General features: G+C 41.4%; 2 protein-coding genes across 2 annotated transcripts in view; one reads left to right on the top strand and one right to left on the bottom strand.

Moving 5' to 3' along the window:
• The first annotated feature begins 2465 nt into the window (after positions 1 to 2465).
• Positions 2466 to 17365, top strand: LOC134059730 (up-regulator of cell proliferation-like). The gene is made up of 3 exons (XM_062516209.1): positions 2466 to 2716; positions 2977 to 3237; positions 12296 to 17365. The coding sequence occupies exons 2-3, from the start codon at positions 3111 to 3113 to the stop codon at positions 16981 to 16983; spliced, it is 4815 nt and encodes a 1604-aa protein (XP_062372193.1). The 5' UTR covers positions 2466 to 2716; positions 2977 to 3110; the 3' UTR covers positions 16984 to 17365.
• A 998-nt stretch (positions 17366 to 18363) lies between these two features.
• The window catches only part of LOC134060303 (uncharacterized), a 44931-nt gene continuing 41978 nt past the window's right edge, over positions 18364 to 21316 (bottom strand). Inside the window, exons 24-26 of the mRNA XM_062516961.1 lie at positions 20763 to 21026; positions 20341 to 20424; positions 18364 to 20211 (exon numbers count right to left, since the gene is read on the bottom strand). Coding sequence (XP_062372945.1) covers positions 20145 to 20211; positions 20341 to 20424; positions 20763 to 21026 — 415 coding nt within the window. The 3' untranslated portion in view covers positions 18364 to 20144. The remainder of the gene's footprint in view (positions 20212 to 20340; positions 20425 to 20762; positions 21027 to 21316) is intronic.

Below are 21316 nucleotides of genomic sequence, written 5' to 3' on the forward strand. Positions count from 1 at the left end.
TGAATTGTGTGACGTTAAGAGGCTTATTTTTTCCCCTTAGTAGCCTAGGCTAATTAGGCTAGGACTGGGTTGTGCGTGAGATAAAGCTTGTTCTAGTCACTGTTTTAAGTCCGTCACGAATAATGTTTCCTCTCGCAATATTGATTATGAGATGTGTTATTTATGTTTTAATGTACAGATTGATACGGTTGCTTCAGATTCAGCTGCATCGCTGGCCTCATGGATAGGCCTACCCCAGAGGTAGGCTAAACTCATCTCCGTTGACGCCATATGTAGGCCATCATGGCGCCAGTCTTCTCCAGTTTAAACTTTACCGGAGTTTAAACTATAATATTGTCAAGACATCAGGCAATTAGGCCACTGTATCCTGGGATATAAGTAAACGTAGGAAACTTTTTTTAAACAGAGAACCTCAATGACCGAATCAGTGTATTTACATGCTGTAAAATCAAACACAGCCCTCGGCTATTTTAGCCTAAATCAGCCATGAAGTTGACTGAAAAAGTTAGCTAGTTTGACTATTCGCACTGAAAGCACTGGAATAGTAGCTGGTCGTTAAAGCAGCTAGTCGAGTTAAAATATTTGCAGCCACTTACATTGACCTAGCCTGAGAGGGTTAATAGGCAAATATAACACGGAGATGCCAACCTACAGTAGGGGTATGTTGACGTTTCATGCATTTTGGGGCAAAAATACTTTCCCTCCCCGTGGGTCAAAAGTCTGATTTTGTGACGTAACCGCAACATTCTTAGCAAATTGCAAGACGTAGTGGAACTATCATTTCATTCTTTTAGTTTTTCTGGAAAGATTGCATGCATGGATATAATGTTTTTTGTTTTTCTTTCCCCCAAAGGCTTTTGAGGATGGCAGTGATCTTTCAGGGACAGAAGAAGACAAGTCTGTCGCAAACACAGGTTTGGCATGCCAATCATTTGATTCTTCTGATAGTCCTGGATCTTCTGGCAAAATGTCTTCTGCATTGCTTTGCGTACTTTCTCACTGTACTCAGAGCAACAATATTCCCTGCCCTCTTCACTTCCATCGTCCTCAATCACATCGTCTCTATCACCTTTCTCTACATGAATGATACTGATACAGTATTTGCCTCTCATCCTAATTATAGCCTTATATTATGAAACACGCAAAGATAACCTTTCAATCAAAATGGCTAAACATGGTTTATTTTAATTTTGAACTACACTATATTGCCAAAAGTATTGGGTCACTTGTCTTGACACGCACATGAACTTAAGTGACATCCCATTCTTAATCCATAGTTTAATGTGATGTTGGTCCACCCTTTTCTGCTTTAACAGCTTCAACTCATCTGAGAAGGCTTTCCAAAAGGTTTAGGAGTGTGTTTATGGGATTTTTTGACCATTCTTCCAGAAGTATATCAGTCAGGTCACAGGTGTTAGATGAGGAGGTGTTCTATTGGGTTGAGGTCAAGACTCTGCGTAGACCAGTCAAGTTCATCCATGTCTTCGTGGGCTTTGCTTTGTGCACCGGACATGCAGTCATGTTGGCACAGGAAGTGGCTAACCCAAACTGTTCCCACAAAGTTGGGAGCATGGAAATGTCCAAAATCTCTTGGTTGATGTTGAAGCATTCAGAGCTCCTTTCACTGGAACTAGGTGGCCAAGCGCAGTTCGGCGATGGCCCCTTCCTGTTCCAACATGACTGTGCACCATTGCGCAAAGCAAGGTCCATAAAAACATGGATGACAGATTTTGGTGTGAATGAACTTGACCGGCCTACACAGTGTCCTGACCTCAACCCAACAGAACACTTTTGGGATGAATTTGAGCGGAATCTGAGAGCTAGCCTCCTTGTCCAACATCAGAGTGTGACCTCACAAATGCGTTTCTGGAATGGTTGAAAATTCTCATGAACACACTCCTAAACCTTGTGGAAAGGCTTCCTGGAAGAGTTATAGCTGCAAAGAGTGAACCAGCGTCATATTAAACTCTATGGATTAAGAGTGGGATGTCACTTAATAGTGTAAAGCTCACCATGTCTATGTTGACAGTGTTACAATGTTTATTGTTTTCCAACAATAATTATTAGGGTGCAGAGTGAGGAGCATAGCACAGGAATTAAGTGGGAGAAAACGTCTTGGTCAAAAACTCTAAAGAGGGACATTTTGCTGCGAACGTAGAGCCTATTAAGAGGAATTCAAAGAAAATGTGGTGTTCAATTTTGCCGGTTTTAGCCGTTTGACGTCCCATGCCTTTGATAGTCATCACTTTTTTTTGTTGTTGTATAAAAAAATGAAGCCAGTCAATCAACAAAGTTATTCAGCCATTTACATTTTACATTTCATCTGACATCCCTTGTACAAATTGTTATTAGCCTAGTTATTGTGTGTATATTTCATGTTCATATTGCCCTGGAATAATATATGTGTTGATGTATAGAATATAGATTTTTTTATATATATAAACATGTGTATCTACAGATGTTCCAGCACCAGGTGACCTGACCGTACAGAGCATCAGCACCCACTCTGCTGTTCTCATTTGGGACCCGCCTGAGGGGATAGTCACCTTTGAGCTCAGCTTCTTCACCGATGGAGAACAGGCAGAGACCAGGACCACCAACTCCAACAGTGCTGAAGTAGAGAAGTTGAAACCTGGGAGAGAGTACACCTTCAGCGTTGCCTCAGTCACAGAGAATGACCGACGGAGTTTGCCAGTTTCTGTGACCACACACACTAGTAAGAACGTACAACTTCATGATAATAAAGTATCCTACTTTACTGAATTAGCACCCACCCACATGCATTATTTAAGTACAAATAGTGAAGCAAATGTGTCTGACCAAGACTCTTATGTCCATGATAGCTGAACGTTGTGATCAACAACTGTATTCATCAATTATTTTTCTATATGTTAGTTCAAATGGGGCTAAATTTCACACATGCTGCAGCCAACATGCATTTGTACAGGTGAAGATATCTTTTATTCAAATTTTCAGAACCGGTTCCTCCAGAGAGAATCAAGGTGAACCATGTCGGTGCAGACTCTTTTTCCCTCAACTGGGAGTTACCCGACTTCCCGGTTTGGGAGTACCATGTGACCTGCTGGCAGGGAGATCAACTCGTCCAGGAGATGACTACCAAGTCCAATGAGGCTACATTCAACAACCTCTCATCAGGTGTTCAGTACTCCATAAAGGTCACAACTGTCCTTGAGAATGGCAGCGAGAGCAAGATGGCCACCAGATATGCACACACAAGTAAGTCTCCTGGAATTGTTATTTTGGCAAAACATAGATAGATAGTTTAGTTGACACTAGACCAGGCATCACCAAATGGCGGACCGCGGTCCGGGTCTGGACCCAGTGACGGTGCTGTCCGGACCCGTTGAAATTGTCGGCCTAATATTATCAAAGAGCATCGTCCGTAGCCAAGCCAATCAACTCGATTGTTTACCTTTCAGCAACAGAGAATAGGCCTAGCGGGAGAGAGAGGAGATGAGAGAAAATGGCTTGCTCAAAAATGATGGTGAAAACCGAACTTTTAAAGATGAATGGACGGACGGACCAATACGTTCGTGCTGCTGTGAATATGCGCTCGTTAGCGTGCGTCACTGAGATCAAACACGGGGCGTTAGAGGAAAGGTACACGCAGAAGTCCGCAGTGAGGGCAAGTAAAACTTGAAAAGCACTCCGAGAGCTAACAAACAGACAAACAAACGCAAACCCCGATGAAAACATTACTTTCCTCGGCGGACGTAGGATAATAATTATCAAATTGAAAGCACACTATGACAGGTCTACTCGTGTGATCACGCATGCATGTACAGGCAAATTAGTGTTCGTTAAAGATTGCGTGGATTTTGATGCAACACAAGAGAGCATTTAGCGATGGGACAGCAGCTGTGAATGAGTGCTTAATGCGGCTGCAGAAACTTTACAGATCCCATTGTCAGCTTCAACAACAAGATTCAAGAACATCTGAACTATTAGCAGAGGATACTAGAACGCAGTATGCAAAGGTCTTTTTTTCTTTTCTTAAAGATCCACTTTTATTTTATTCAAAAGATTCGGAATGTTTTACATTAGGCCTAGGCTGCTTGAAATAGGCCCTAAGTTCAGGCTGCTCAAAGTTATTTTGCACTTTACAGCATAGTCTGTTGTGGGAGGCCTTTGACTACTTTAGAATTCCAGGTAGCATTAAAAGCCTAGTGAAAGCATACTTTCTGGATATTCAACTATGTTTTACTACTTCGGAGTACACCACAGGGTGGCAGCAGCTTGAGATAGGGATTATGGCGGGATGTACCATCTCCCCACTTGCTTTTACAATGGCAATGGAGGTCATTATTAGGGCATCAAAATGGGTAGTGGGTGGGGAGAGACTGCAGGGAGGGCTACGCCTCCCCCCAGTTAGGGCTTTCATGGACGACATGACAACTATGATGTCTACCGTCCCATGCACCAACAGGTTATTGGATAAGCTAAATAGCAATCTGCAGTGGGCTAGAATGAAGGTGAAGCCTAGTAAGTCTAGGAGTCTCTCAATTGTCAAAGGGAAGGTAGTAGATAAGAAGTTTGTTATTGATAAGGAGGTGATGCCCACAGTTATGGATAAGCCAGTGAAGAGTTTGGGAAGATGGTATGATGCAAGCCTTAATGATAAGGTACAGGTTGAAGAATTAAGACAGGTCACTAGGCAAGGTATTACAAAAATTGACAAGTCAGGACTACCAGGTAAGCTTAAGTTGTGGTGTTTGCAGTTTGGCTTATAGTCCGTGAGCCAGAGGGGTTGGTCGTTACCGAAAAAGTGGCAAAGGCTACCATACCTTTTCTGAAAGCCTGGGATCTCAGCTTTTCAATGATGTATGATGGCCATCTGACAAAAGTAGCTGTTTTGAGTTATGATGCATAATGTAAACTAAGGTTGAAGAAATAATGCGTATAAATCAAGCAGAACACTGAAATATTTTATTTTGTTATGTTTGGTATCATTTTAAAGGGGAGACTCTGAGCTTTCATTTAAATCCTTTTGTGAACATTTTGGATAAGTACAGCCAACCCTGGAGCTCTTCAAACCTTTAATCACACACATTTTCCTGCCATTTCCCTGCCATCTTTTGTCTTTTAATCCTGTGGCACCTGGGAGCATCAGAGAAACAAAATTCAAACACTGAAATACTGGCATGACCCTATGGATTCAGAAAATGTATCATTTACCCATATTATCTGATTTGGAGGGGATGATTTTCCGTCTTATATCAGACATGGCGTTTTTTCAAAGACATAAACAGTAGTGTACTATTACCCTTAAGGTTAATTTGTTGATATGTCGAGTTGAAAGTCTGAGGTAAATATATTTGAAATAATAATTATTGATACAGATAATTTTGAAAAAGTTGTTATACAGTGCAACACACTGACATGAGGAGTGACACAGTCCCTCTTACATGAGCAGGACAGAAACTCAAGTACTGCTTGTGGACCAATGGAGACATTGAACCAGTCTATGGAGAGCTGTAAGTCACCATCTTGGTCCAGTCTAGACTAGTGGTGGGGGAAAAATCGATTCTGTTCAGTATCGCGATATTTTGTGCATGCAATTATATCGATACGAGTAGCTCAAAGTATCGCAATACTTAATTATATAATTTAATTATCTATTTTACTTTTATTTGAGGCGAGTTTACTCAGGGTTTACTCTGATCACATTAAATATGCTAGATAGATAGATATATAGATAGATAGATACTTTATAGATCCCCAAGGGGGAAATTCAAGATATTACGCTCACAAGGTGGCGCTTGTTGTGGCGTTTTATTTTGCATTCAACGGCAATTTCAAATCGAAAGTGTGGGTGTGTTTCGGTTTTCAACAAAAAGCAAATAGTAAGGACCTTAATATGCACCATACCATGACAAAGTGAGTTGAACAGTGTTATTTTCCTTATTTTTTGTAATGCCTTCGAACAATATGAGAGACATGAATAGCAATATATCGCAGAATCGAATCGCAATACCTGTTGTATCGCAATATGTTTAGAATCGCAATAATATCGAATTGTGGCCCAAATATCGCAATAGTATCGAATTGTCATTCTTTTGCCAATTCCCACCCCTAGTCTAGACCACCATTGCTCAACTGGGGAAGGAACTTCAGGGTTGTTCTCGAGGCATCTTCTCCAGATAGCACCTTGATAGTTAGCTCTGAGACCGAGAGAATCCGAGCATGTTAACTGCCAGGATTCTACGCCTTTCTTTGCACAAAAAAAGTGCATACTTCATTTCATTGATGTTGGTGATTCTGGACTTGGAGCTGTACATTTGACATGTGAACTCCTTTAAGGCTGCATACCACTCAGGTGTCATTGCCCAGTCTGCCCCAACCTTCTGAAAGGTCTCACAGAAGTTTTCATTCTTCTGAAAAAGTTTTAGGGCTGACACTTTACCATGGCCTGTACATGCACTTACAGTATTGCAGCCTGTGTATACGTGTATTTTCTTGCCTGAGAACAAGGCATTAATTTTTTTATGTAAATTCAAAGAAAGTGGGGACCTGATATAAATGATATGTGGTGGATATGTATTAAGGACCTTTTTAACTATCTAAAAATGCTGAGAATGCTGAATAACAACTTTTTCAAAATTATCTGTATCAATAATTATTATCTAAAATATATTTACCTCAGACTTTCAACTCGACTTATCAACAAATTAGCCAAGGGTAATAGTACACTACTGTTTATGTCTTTGAAAAAACGCCATCTCTGATACAATACTGTAAATCATCCCCTCCAAATCAGATAATATGGGTGAATGATACATTTCCTGAATCCTTAGGGTCATGCCAGTATTTCAGTGTTTGGATTTTGTTTCTCTGATGCTCCCAGGTGCCACAGGATTAAAAGACAAAAAATGGCAGGGAAATGGTAGGGAAATGTGTGTGATTATAGGTTTGAAGAGTTCCAGGGTTGGCTGTACTTATCCAACATGTTCACAAAAGGATTTAAATGAAAGCTCAGAGTATCCCCTTTAAAATGATACCAAACATATCAAAATAAAATATTCCAGTGTTCTGCTTGATTTATACACATTATTTTTTTAACCTTAGTTTACATTATGTGTCATAACTCAAAACAGCTACTCTTGTCAGATGGCCATCATACACCATTGAAAAGCTGAGATTCCAGGCTTTCAGAAAAGGTATGGTAGCCTTTGCCACCTTTTCGGTAACGGTTTCCATAATTTGAGGCCCTGGCTCACGGTCTATTATTGCCCCGGCTAATGTGGCCATTGACAGTCTATGAAGTTCCTCTGTCAAAGGTTGAAAGGTTAGAAAAAATGATCAATTCCTTTGTGAGAAAATGGCTTGGAGTGCCTCGCTGCTTAAGCAGTGTAGCCTTGTATGGGAAGGGCATTGTGGAGTTGCCAATATCTAGTCTGACAGAAGAATTTAAGTGTGCTAAGGCTAGATTGGAAATGACTCTTACTCAGTCTAAGGACCCAGTGGTGAGGAAAGTTGCACCTACAGTTAAGGCAGGGAGGAAGTGGAACCCAGAGCAGGCAGTTAAGCAAGCTCAATCAGCATTGAGGCATAGAGACATAATGGGTCATGTGCAGCATGGGCGGGGGGGTCTAGGTTTAGACATAAGAAAACCTTTGTGGAGCAAGGCTTCTGCAGGAGAAAGGAGGAAAATGGTTGTGGAGGAAATGCATAGGCAGGAGGAGACTGTTAGATGTACCAAAGCAGTATCACAGGCAAGACAAGGGCAGTGGGTAAACTGGGAAGGGGTGGAAAAAAAGCAGATTAAATGGAAAGATCTATGGGGCATGGATGCTGGCAGGATTAGATTTATGTTAGGTGCTACATATGATGTGCTCCCATCTCCCAAGAACTTAAGTCAATGGTTTGGTGAGGATGATAAATGTACACTTTGTTCGTGTGTGGGCAGCCTCCACCATATCCTCTCAGGGTGCAAGGTAAGCCTCACCCAGGGGCGCTATACATGGCGTCACAACCAAGTACTGAAATGCTTAGCAGCAGCAATTGAGGATAAGCGGAGAGAAGTTAATTCATTAGCAGCAAGTAAGGATGGTAAGCAAATTAACTTTGTACGTCAGGGGGGTCAACAGCGTTCCACGAAGGCCAGGTGTAAAAACGGCTCTTTAGCTAATGGAGCGGGGTGGGAAATGAAGGTTGATCTAGGCCAGCAGATGGCAGTACCTTCGCATATAGTGAGCACTAGGTTGCGACCCGACCTGCTGCTGTGGTCTGATAGAGATAAAGTGGTTATCCTAGTCGAGCTAACTGTACCTTGGGAAGACAGAGTAGAAGAGGCCAATGAGTTAAAGAGAGCAAAATACACTGAAATAGCAGAGGAGGCAGCGCAGCGAGGTTGGAGTGTGAGATTAAGGCCTATTGAAGTCGGTGCACGAGGGTTTGTGGCCAGATCTGCTATTGGCTTGCTGTCTGAGTTGGGCATTCGTGGACGAAGTCTAAGGCAAGTGGTTAGTAACATGTCTTTGGCAGCAGAACGAGCAAGTGAATGGTTGTGGGTAAAGGCTGGCTTACATTGCACGATTTTGGCCTGTTTTAACAGTCGGCGACTAAATTTCCAAAATCGGGCGGAAATCTTGAGAGTTGTGCTAGAATCGCAGCGCGCTCCCGTCATCTAAATCGTTTAGTGTAAGGTGCCAATCTTAGCGGTTTTAAGTCCGTCAAAGGCAGTCTTTCTCTAGTTTTGCCGTTACGACAATATCAAACATGTTTGATATTATCGGAAGTCTTTTCAGTCGTGGCTCATGCAAATAGTGACGTGAACATTAAAAACCAATAGTAACCTCTCGCGAACACGAAAACAGGAAGGGGCAAAATAGGCGACAGCTGTAGCCTATATGATTATTTGTTATTTCATTTCTTATAATTTATTAGTCGGCTATTCTACGAGACAGAACAACTCTATATCTGTTAGTGATGTCACACATCAAACAATGCTGCAGAAACACGAAAAAAATACTTTGATATGAGTAGGCTATCATGTGATTTCCTATTAATGATGACGTGTAGCCTATTGCACGATGGAAATAATTTGAAGGAATCTAGCAGCAGTCTTGTAAATAGTGACCCACAGTCTTTGCAAAATCCTAATCTGAGACTGGCCTGTGACTAGACTGTGACTAAAAACTCAATGAATTGTCTTTAGATGTGAGAGGGTCTGAGACTGTAGTCTTTCAAAAATCTTTTCCAAATCTTTGCAAAGTCTGTCAATGTAAGGTAGGCTTAAGGAGAAACTCTACTTCCTGGGGTAAGGTCAGTTAGCTGGCTTATTTGTTTTGTGTTTGAGACAAGGTGCCTAGGTTTATGGTGTGTTGGTTAAGGTTTTCAAGCTGACCAGTAAGTTGGCTTGTTGCGCAAGCTAAGACCAGCAAGTCGGCTTGTTGCAATGTGGTAGTATGGGTGTGTGTGGTGTGTTGGTTAAGGTTTTCAAGCTGACCAGTAAGTTGGCTTGTTGCGCAAGCTAAGACCAGCAAGTCGGCTTGTTGCAATGTGGTAGTATGGGTGTGTGTGGTGTGTTGGTTAAGGTTCTTAAGCTGACAAGCAAGTTGGCTTGTTGCGCAAGCTAAGACAAGCAAGTCGGCTTGTTGCAATGTGGAAGTATGGAGGCAGCATGTGGTGGTAGCATGTAGCGTAACAAAAGCTAAACTAGTGGTAGTATGGAGGCAGCATGTGGTGGTAGCATGTAGCGTAGCATAAGCTATACTAGCTGGTTTGTTTGTTGCAATGTGGTAGTATGGAGGCAGCATGTGGTGGTAGCATGTAGCGTAGCACAAGCTAAACTAGCTGGTTTGTTTGTTGTAATGTGGTAGTATGGTGGCAGCATGGAGGGGAGTGACTCCAGGACGCTGGTTTCACTGTTAAGCCTTCATGAGGTGTCGTGGGCCTAACTTAACGAAACATCGGTGAATGAGGGTGCCCACTTGATAACTCCAATGACATGCTGTATACCATATACTGCTGTGAGATTGGCCATCTGTCTTGTGTTTGTGACCATTGGTTAACAGAGTGGTGGTTAGCCTGCTTCTTTAAGTTAATTTTGGACAGGGGCTTCTTAATGTGTGTTTGCCTTGGATTTTGGCACAAGGGATTTTAACATCTAATCCTGTGTATTAATGTAATATGTATTCTATTCAGAATAAATTCAGTGTCTGTTGTCTGTCTTTCTTGAAATGTAGGCCTAGTAAAGACAACTACAGTATTGTTTTGCATTCAAGTACCATTCAAGTTAAGACTTTTTGGTATGTTACACGCATATTACTTTGAAAACACTTGAAATGTAACAATAAATTAAATAGGCCTAGAAATGTACATGGGTTATTGATTTTATTAACTTCAGGGTACTATTTTCAGTGACAATTTAAGATTCGGACCTTTGCCGGGAGGACATTTTAGTAACTGGACCTCTTTGAATTTTAATTGAATACCCCTGCACTAGACCACATCTCGGTTGACCGGTCGCTAAGCCCTGCCCCCCATTGTTACCATGTGAAACTTGGACAAACAGACCAGACTTGATTAGAAATGCATATGGAAAATGGCAGACGTTTTGAGCGATAATTTACCTCCGCCAAGTAAGTATATGTTTTCAAATTTTCATCGGGGACCGGCGTTTGTCTGTCTGTTTGTCTGTTTGTTAGCAAGATAACTCAAAAAGTAACGGATGGATTTCGATGAGATTTTCAGGGAAGGTCAGACATGACCCAGGGACGAAACGATTCGATTTTGGGAGTGATCCGTAATTCGGTTGGGATTCCGTCTGCGTTTATGTATTTAGCTTAGTGGTGTAATGGCATGGTAGGGCCACGTGGTGGCGATCTGAATAGTTTAGGTTCAAATGGATGACAACCTAGGAAAAACAATGCAGGCGGAGGTCTGCGCTCTGAGTGCTTTTCTATCCTCCAGAAGCAATCAAAAGGGACTTCATTATGCTATGGAGGGGTATATTCAGAACCTTGAAATACATACAATGTGACAAGTGGAGGCGAGTATACTGATCAAAGGGCAAAAAATACCGACTGTAATGCTAGCTAGCCAGTGGAAAATTGAGACGGAGACTAAGCTACGTTGACATTTGATGTAGTAAGAATATAGTTGTTGGCCAATGAGCATTTCCATCTCGGGATATAACAGGGAACCTGGTTAAGGTGCCCAAGTTGTTGGCTTAGTAGCCTACAGTAGCATCAAGCTGTTGCAGATGTGAGAGACGTCCTGTAGGCTACTGTTGATGGAATATATACCCGTTTTCTAGCCTCTTTTTTTTTTTTTTTTTCTTTTTCCATTTGACTCAAGATTAAACATGGGGGGGAACTGGTGGCCATATTGTGAAGTTTCATGACTTTTGGCCTTTGCTGTGTAAACACTGTGGCTCAGAAAAATATGGAATAATCCTCACAAATACAATAGGCTTTCGCGCAGCTTCTCTACTTGCACTCCTAATAATACATGTAGCCACAAGCAGCAATGATTGGAGTCAAAGCAGCGCCTTCATGCCTGAGAAGTGAGAGTGAGTGTGTTTCTAGAATAAACGGCTAAGCTGAGTGAAACCAGGTATTCAGTATTCACTGTTGGCACGTTCCCCTTTATACACTCCATCATGACGTCATTAATACACACACATTCATTTCCATTGGATACTCACTATTGAAATTAGCAGCTTTTGAGTTTTGATTGACTGTTATTAGTCATGTTGATTAAGTTGTCAAAGCAAATTTGTTGATAAAAGTAGGAAAACATGATTATGAGTCTGTGTGGAAAAATGAAACCTTTTGTGATAATTGTGATATGCATACCATCCCTTCCAGTGTGTCTGTTTTTTTTTAATATACAGATTGTGAGTGTGGGATCTCCCTATTAGAAGTTTTTTTTACTTTCTTTGCTATCCTCACCTTGCAACTATGGGGAGTTCAAGCCACTGTAAAGCACCATAACATTTATATAATGATATGGTATCAATGATATATAATCTTGAACTGAGCAGAATTCGATGGAACTAAATCTAGAAATCTGTTCTTTCCCTTTACGGACTATTCCCGATCAATTTGCAGCCTCAAATCGATTAATGCACCAATGGAACAAAGCATTTATAAATTGGCTTGCACAAATATATGATTAACATATATATTTGCATGGTCCTCTCAAAATGGATGATGGCCCATCACTCATTGATGTTTTTGGATTGAGTAGATGATTTTGTATAGGTTAGTGCACGACAATGAAAAGTGTGCTACAGTGCTGACGCTGCCTCTGTGCTCTATTCCAACAGAGACCAAGCTGGAGAGCCTTCTGGTGGACTTGGGGCTGGAGAGCCACTACAAGGAGAAGCTTTCTCTCAGCGCGGTCCTGCAGATCAACGAGAGGACTGTCACTGATGAAGCAGCCACCTCCCTGTCAGCCCTGCCATGGTGCTTCCTAAAGAGGTTAATGATGGTGAATGTGACTGCCAGAAGTGTGAAGTGCTTTTCGCTTCTTGATGTGCGTTCAGATAGCGCTGACTTTGATCTTTACCGTGATCTGGACAGCTTGGTGGACTGCATGGGCTCTAGCATTGTGGTAAACCCTTTAGACATTGTGACAGCTTTGTTTCTGTGCTCTGATGGCTTTCTCCAGCAGGAGATGGCCTTGAAAATGTCTATGTGTCAGTTCTCAGTGCCTTTGCTTCTCCCATCTTGTGATACAAACCAGCCAATGTTCATGGTCTGGGCTTTGCGGGATATTGTTAAGAAGTTCAGACCACACTCTCTTGGGGATCCTAGAGGGTTTGTAGAAGAGAGAATTGTTTTCTCTGATCTGCCAATGATTTCATTTGTCAGGTTTGGTGAATGTGGTTTTTCAAAATCACAAATCCTTAACAAGTTGCTCAGCAACCCGCAGCAATACCATGACACCTTCCTTCACCATGATATGGACTGTGGGGACAGTCCTCGGAAGATCTCTGATGGATTGGTGGAAATTAGCTGGTACCTTCCTTGCGGGAACAAGAACATTGACATTTTTCCTGAGCCAGTGGCTGTGGCCAACTTGAGAGGGGACATTCGCTCATTTGAAACACAGTACTCCTTCTTGTGTCAGACATCTTCAGCTGTTTTTGTCTTTTTTGACAGTTTGGATACAGATCACACGATATTGACAACACAGCATCATAAGGCACAGTTGTTCTTGGTGGCCAATGCTCAAAACAAGAACTTCAAAATGAATGACTTGAAGCTGGTCGCCTCTGAACTGCACCTGAAGAAAGCCAATATCATTCTTAAAGTCAAGCAAATGAATGATGCTGACTTTGTCAAAAATCTACGCTTGATGCTGACAAACTGGCTAAAGAGTGACCCGTATAAAATGCAGCTGGAACAGATGACTGACATTGCCCATGAGCTTGGCATCCGTGTGGATGAGGACAACAGGGAATGCCAGAATGCTAAGAAAAATGCTTTTGAAATCACTTCAAAAATCAAGGACACATTACAGTTCAAGGACAACCAACTCCCCTTGCAAGGGAATATCTGGAAGGAGCTGGCAAAACTTGAGAAGGAAGAGTGCAGACTGAGAAATGCCGATCAGAATATTGAGAAGTACAAGAGTGACCTTGAGACACAAAAGTTGAATCTCCGGAAAGAGCAACAGAGCTATGACATGTCAGAGGCCATGATATGTTTCCTTGGTGCATTATCAACTTCTAGACAAGAAAGGTCTTACTTTCTTAAATGGATGAGGATGAATTTGGACAACTTGTCTCGGGAAAGTCTCACAGGTCTTAGAGACCAATACAAGGAAAAATGTCAGGATTCAGTTGTAAACAAAGAAGAAATCAAAGAACTTGACAGGCAGATTTCCAATAGTTCTTTGGGAATTGAGCACTTTGTGCGAGAGATGGGCCAGCTCTATGAGTCCTCACTAACCCTGCCCAAAAATTCAGTAAGCAGACGACAAATGATGCATTTGCCTGAACTGTGTGCCAAGTTACTGCTAGATGGCTTTCCCTTGGAACTTGTGGATGGGGATGCCTCCAACATACCGTTGAATTGGGTGAAGGATGTGTTACTGCAACTTGATCGTCTGGTAAAGCCCAGAAACAAGATAGTCGTGGTTACTGTCTTAGGGGTTCAGAGCACTGGAAAGTCCACTCTCTTGAACACTATGTTTGGGGTACAATTTGCTGTTAGTAGTGGAAGATGTACTCGCGGGGCTTTCATGCTGCTAATAAAAGTCGGCGATGACCTCCGTAATAAGATGAATTGTGACTACTTGATGATAATTGATACGGAGGGTTTGAAGTCTCCAGAACTGGCTCAGCTTGATGACAGCTACGAACATGATAATGAGTTGGCCACGCTTGTGGTCGGACTCAGTGATGTCACAATAATTAACATCGCCATGGAGAATTCTACGGAGATGAAAGACATTCTCCAGATTGTGGTGCATGCGTTTCTAAGAATGAAAGAGGTGGGAAAGAAACCAATTTGTCAGTTTGTGCACCAGAATGTGGCTGATGTCTCTGCGCATGACAAAAACTTGAGGGACAGGAAGCTCCTTCTGGAACAACTAAATGAAATGACGAAAGCCGCAGCCAAAATGGAGGGTAAGGAGGAGAACCAGAAGTTCACAGACGTGATGGCGTATGATCCAGAAAGAGGAAACTGGTACATTCCAGGACTGTGGCACGGAAATCCTCCCATGGCTCCTGTCAACGCAGGTTATAGTGAGGCTGTCTATGATTTCAAGAAGACCATAATCCAAGTGTTTGGAAACTGTAAGACATCTGGAAGCAACATCAAGGATTTCCTGGAGTGGACAAAGAGCCTATGGAACGCCGTCAAGTACGAAAATTTTATATTCAGCTTCAGGAACAGCCTGGTGGCAGATGCCTACATGCGGCTATGCACAGAGTACAATAAATGGGAGTGGGATTTCAAGAAGTACATGTACTCATGGCTCACCAGCGCTGAAACCAAAATCTCCAACTTTGAGGTGACCAGGACTGCATCGGACAATGACATCAATGACTTTCTATGTCAGTTGAAAACCAATGCTGTCCTAGAACTTGACCAGAGGGAAAAAGTTGTTCTCAACAGCCTGACAGATTACTTCAAGCAGTCAGAGGGTCATGTCTATCTTGTGGAGCGATACCGTGAGGATTTTGCCAGCAGCGCAAAATGTCTCAGAAGAGAGTTGCAGAATTCTGTGCTTAGCAAACTTCAGATGGCCGTTTCCATTAGTAAGGGAATGAACAAATTGGAAAGCATTAAAAGATCCCACACTGATGTCATGGAAAGAAAAGTGCTGCAGCTTCTGGAAAAATGTAAAACCAGCAGTTCAAAGAACACTGATGCAGAGCTCTTGCAAATTTTTGGGAAAATGTGGGAAGAAACTGTGTCCGAGATGGCATTCCATGGATTGGAGCCAACGGACATTGTAAGTAATGTATACCATCACCTGAGGTCAAATTTGAAACAGCGGGGAGGTACAGTAAATAAAATGATTAACAATGTCAATCTCTTGGAGTGGGGTACACACCCTTTCATTGTTAGTCCTGAGAATTTTTTGCAGAGTATCGTTCATAAGGTTAAAAGGTTTTTATCTGAAGACTACAAAATGGAGGCCCAGGAAGTGTCGGACAACCTCATTCAGAATTGCTCGTCATTTGTTGAAGAAAAATGTTGTGGAACATCTGACTATCATGAGACCTACATTCAAGAGATCCTGCACAAGATTGACGACACACTATCCTCCAACCGTAAGCTTCACAGTGAAACATTCGAAGTTTCTCTAAAACTCCATATCTGTGGAATTGCTGCCAGACGTTTTCAGGACATGCACGATCGCTTCATACATGATAATGATCCACATAGGTGCCTCCAGAATTTCAAAGAAAAGTACTTTGCAGATTTCAAAGACCTGTACAATGAGCGAGACCAGTGCAAGAGAAAAGCAGAACAATTCACAATGTTGTGCCTCCAACCTGCTGTGGAGTCTTGGGTTGCGGCCTCTCTAGGTCCAGATATAGTTGATGAAATGTTGGTTGGAAAGAATGCGCTACAGTTCAGCACTAGAACGTCTTTCCAGTATTCAATCCTGAAAGAGCTGGTTTTGGAATGCAGCTTTGACAAGTATGTGAAATATATCCGTTCTTATGAGGACTTTGTCAAGGACTGGATATCTGAGCAGATCAGGGAGCACTTTGGAAATGGAAATAAGATGTCACAACTGGAGGACAAGTATCTCAAGACAATCTCAAAAGACATCCTCAAGGCTATTCAGACCGCACTCGGGAAGACGCATTCAGAGGCCACTGTTAAGAATTTCATTCAGAACATTTGTAGAGAACTTGAAGGAAAACTGGCCATTCCTAAGGATGCACTTGATGCCGTCATGGCTCTCAGCAATGCGAAGGTCGAACCATTTGCCCAGTCGCTCTCCGGCTTCATTGAGGACATTGAAATGTCGCTGAAGGAAAAATTCCTACAACTAGATACTCAAACAAGACTCCAAACTCTCAAGATGAAACCACAAGATGAGCTGTTCAAACGAGTCTTCGGATGTGGCAAGCAATGTCCGTTCTGCAAAGCACCCTGCGAAGCTGGTGGGGAAGCTCACACAGATCACTGTGCTTCAGTCCACAGGCCTAAGGGACTGGGCAGGTACAGATGGGATCACAGCGAGAAACTAATAACTGACATTTGCTCCTCATCTGTGTTCAGTGACAATCGGTTCCGATGCTTTGAGACAAATTCTCAGTGGCATCCTTACAAGAAATATCGTGAGATTTACCCTGATTGGCACATTCCAGCAGACCCCAGTATCCAAGCCTCAGATTACTGGAAATATGTCATGGTCAAATTCAACGCACAGTTTGCCATAATCTACAGGGCAGTGCCAGCTGATATTCCCCCTGCTTGGCAAGCAATCACCAGAAAGCAGGCTGAGGACAGCCTGAAGGAGTCCTTTAGCATAAACTAAATCACACCGGGCCTAGTTTCAGTGAGCAAGTGATGTACGCTGATTGTGTGAGCTTAAATGACCCTTCAAAATTAACCTTAGTGCTTATTTTCCTTTTGGTCTTCTTTTTTTTGTGTGTAAACACTACACACAAAAACACTGATAGCCTTCAATGATAATGAACAATGACCATGTTCTGTTTGATATTGTGTTTTTTTGTGATTATTAAGCATGATTGTATGAGAAGTTATGGCTTTGTGTCTTAGTGCAAACAAATGTGTGGCTCATATGTGTTAGGGTACTGTGTGGTAGTTGCATCTTTAAACACTCCTCATAATGTAACCGTTATGTTCTCCTTTACACTATCTTTGCTACTGTTGCAATAAAATATGTAAACTGTGAACTGATTTGAAATGAAGAATTTTATTTTAAAATAACATGAGTATCATAATTTTGAAGTGGTAGAGACAGTATTTTTTTGTAATATAATAATCAATAATTGCAAGAAGGACTTTAAATAATGTAATTTTGATAATAGCATTTATTAAAGGGTCAGAATAGTACATACTATTTATTCACTGATGCCTCCTTTGCTAAATTGTAAGCACTCATGATATCAGTCAATGTGTTTAATAATTGTTTATACAAAACTGGGAGATTTCCATACCCGCTCCACATGTCAATTCTCTTTCTCTTTACCTGCAGTCTTCCTTTTACCTCAGGGAACCCTCTCTCAGTCTTGGGGAATTAGAGTCTTGAGAAGGAAATCACTTTTCAAATATAAGATAGCCAAAACTAAAACTATTGAGAGAAAAATGAAAATGTATGAAAATGAAAACATGGCCGGAAAAGAAAATACACACTAGTAAGCACACATTGACATGTGGGCACACAGAAATTCAGGATCAATGGTGATTGGAAATAGTGGGGCATCCATCCATAACATTATCTTATCATGTTTTAGGTTTATGATGTTTTAATTTGTGAGCTCATTGTGGAATGGTAACCCGGTCTCCATTTCACCCACTATTCTGTGTGACTGCAGTTTCAGGTATTAACCACTAGAGGGAGCTGAAAGAGTACATGTTGGGTCATAGAAGCAGATTAATAACTTCAAACATTAAGGCATTTGACTGATATAGTCATATATAGATATATATAGTTGTATGTATATAAACGTTCCACACAAATCCTACATCCTGCAGCATTCAATATGGAGTTTGTCAGAGCACAAGTCACGTTTCAGACAGAACTGAGTGCGCTGTTGTGGAATTGCAGTACAAGACTTAATACTGGAGAGACGGCCAGAGTGACGTCTATCTTCATGATTTACAACATTATAGTGAATGTATGAGTGTACAGCTTCAGGAGACTACAATAAACATGCTTTCAGAGCAGATCTGGAATGTTAAAAAAGTTTATTGATGTAGCAGATATACCGCAAGTTAGAAAGTGTGATTTTTTTCCATGGAGGAACATTGCAGTGCTGAACATTCACGCTGGCAGGGTTTTGCCCTCTCTGTTGAACTCTCCCATGTCCTATAGCACAGTTCATACTGAGAAACTAAATAAAAAAATGACCCAAACACATGATCTCATTATACTGTACATATCACACCTTCTGCTGGCTAGCTGTAAACTTGCACCCAATACAAACAGTGTCTTTGAAATACAAATAGTACCTTTGAAATTACAAACCTCAAGTTATCATAGTCTAGTGTGATAACAAATTCTGGTAACAGTATTATAAAGTATGCATCCATAAAGCATTGTAAACACATTGTAAATAATAAATTACAATTCAAGTAATGATTGTATATAGAAAGAGTTACAATGTTATGATATAGGCCTTTACAGCTTCAAGTATCAAGAGTGCACTGTAAAGCTTCCTTGATCTATAGGAAATGGCATGAAAACATACAGTATTTTAATGAGGACAAACTGATCACTGTTCTGTTGATGGATTATTGATAGACTCATCTAATATTTGACACCATCCCAACAATGGCAAGGAGACAGAGACAGTAAGGAGACACAGGACTTTTTTTTTTTTTTTTTTTAAGTGATCATGTCATGCAGACACTTTACAATCATCCAACAATGGAGTTTTTTTGATTTACTAAGCTTACATTTTACATTTTGTACTGTACATATTTATTGCTGGTCACTAGAATTTAATCTTGCACTGTTGGACTTATTTGCACTACCAACTTGACACATACCTCATACTGGATCACAGTACCAATCCTCAGTACATTCATGCACATCTTATCCATAGTATTTTACTGCTCCTTTAGTCATGTTGATTTGTTGATTTGCTTTGTATTTTCCTGTTTACATTGTATTATATGTTGTGTGTGGTGTCTTAAGCTGCTGGGACCTTGAATTTCCCCTTGGGGATCAATAAAGTATCTATCTATCTATCTACTGTATCTATCTATCTATCTATCTATCTATCAATTGTCCTGAAATAAAACAACATACATCAGCAGTATGGCTATATAGATAGAAAATGTACAGCACAACATCAGTTAAATTGTAAGGCACAATGGTTGAGGCAAGACACAATATATCCCTAAGCATTCAAAAATACTTTTCTTGTAATGTATTTGAAAGATTTATCAAGTATCATTTTCTTTAGATAATTTTCTTCCTACACACTACAGACTGACCAGTGAAGACCACAATGTCTCCCTACACTAATGACTGACCGGACCACAATGTCTTCTTACACTAAAGACTGACCAGTGAGGACCACAATGTTCTCTTACACTAAAGACCAGTGGGAATCATGTTTTCTTTCCCCTGCTCTGGTCCATTAAAATCACCTCAACGGCAATTTGCTCTGATGTATGACGCGTTTGTGCTAAATTAGGGGGGGACAGCACAAACACTGTCTCACTTCTTTTTAAAAAAGTATTTTGTTGGGGTTCTTTTTATGCCTTTAATGCAACAGCACCGTGAAGAATCACAGGAAGAAAACGGTAGAGACAGTAGGGGTGGGATCCGGAAAGGACCGCAGGGCGGGAATCGAGTCTGGATCACCGGCACACGGTGCAGATGCCACAGCTGGAGCTGTCTCACTTCCGAACACATAAACTACATCAGAGTGATCCCTTTCCTCTGCATTGTATGGCATGAATCAGGTCAAATCCAGTGGAGATAGCAGCACACCTACAGGGTCACCGCAGCTCAAAGCGTGCGTCTCCCTGGAAGAGCTGTCTGCTCCGAATCTTATTGTTGAAGAGTCTGCAGACAGGAACACATGAACATTTTTCTTATTCATTAAATTTGACGATTAAATAAAAAATGAATGTACAGTACATAGTACAATACCTCATAAATGTACACAGTACAATATTTTAATATCACACTAACCTCACGGACTGAATGGATGTGGCTGCATTGACGGTATTGTAGATCAGCTGAGCCCCTTCATCTGTGAGGCTGTTGTTACTGAGGCTGGAGGAAGCAGGAAGAGCATGAAGTCATGACAGGAAATACAACAAACTACACAAACACTGTTCTACACAACTTACAAATAAGCAGATGTACACACACACACACACACACACACACACACACACACACACACACACACACACACATTCACACACACACACACACACACAGCATGAAGGAGCATGAAGTCACCACAGGAAATACTAACAACCATATGTACAAACAAAATCAAATACAACTACACATAAACACTTACACACAACTTACAGATAAGCTATTGTGTACTGTACATACACACACACACACACACACACACACACACACACACACACACTTACTCCAGGGACTGTGATTTGTGCAGATGTGGGAGCAGTGGCTCCAGGCATTGGTCTGTGAGCTGGCAGTGGCTGAGGTCCAGTTCTGACAGCCCCTCAGAATATTCCAGAAATAGCGCCAGAGATCCACAGGCCCGAGCGTCCAGCACGGTGTGACTGAGGTCCACTTCCCCACCCACAGCATGGGAGAGAGACACGGCTCTCCTCACACATTCTCTCTCAGAGCCAACACACACCAGGAGCTGCAACAACTGGCCCTTACTGCACCTGAGAGAGAGGGAGAGAGAGAGAGAGAGGGAGAGGGAAAGAGAGAATATGAATGTAAATGTCAAAGGTGACCCAATTCTCTAACAATTTCAGTATAGCAATCATCATCATTTTACAACCATGCATGTATCTCCAATAATGTTTCATGCTTTACAGTCCTCTGTCTAGTTGTCTGAGATTTTGTTCTGGAGATCAGAAGATTGTAGTTTTTCTCCACATCTCTGGTTAGTTGAAAAAAAGTAACTTAAAAAAAGTAGCTTCACATGTCACCTAAAATGGATGACTACTGT

Source organism: Sardina pilchardus, chromosome 16 (genome assembly GCF_963854185.1).
Source record: "Sardina pilchardus chromosome 16, fSarPil1.1, whole genome shotgun sequence".
NCBI classification, from domain to species: Eukaryota; Metazoa; Chordata; class Actinopteri; order Clupeiformes; family Clupeidae; genus Sardina; species Sardina pilchardus.

Coding starts and splice junctions, on each gene's coding strand:
- LOC134059730 (XM_062516209.1), top strand. CDS start 3,111: ATGACTACCAAGTCCAATGAGGCTACATTCAACAACCTCTCATCAGGT. Junction 3,238..12,295: donor CACCAGATATGCACACACAA/GTAAGTCTCCTG, acceptor CTATTCCAACAG/AGACCAAGCTGGAGAGCCTT.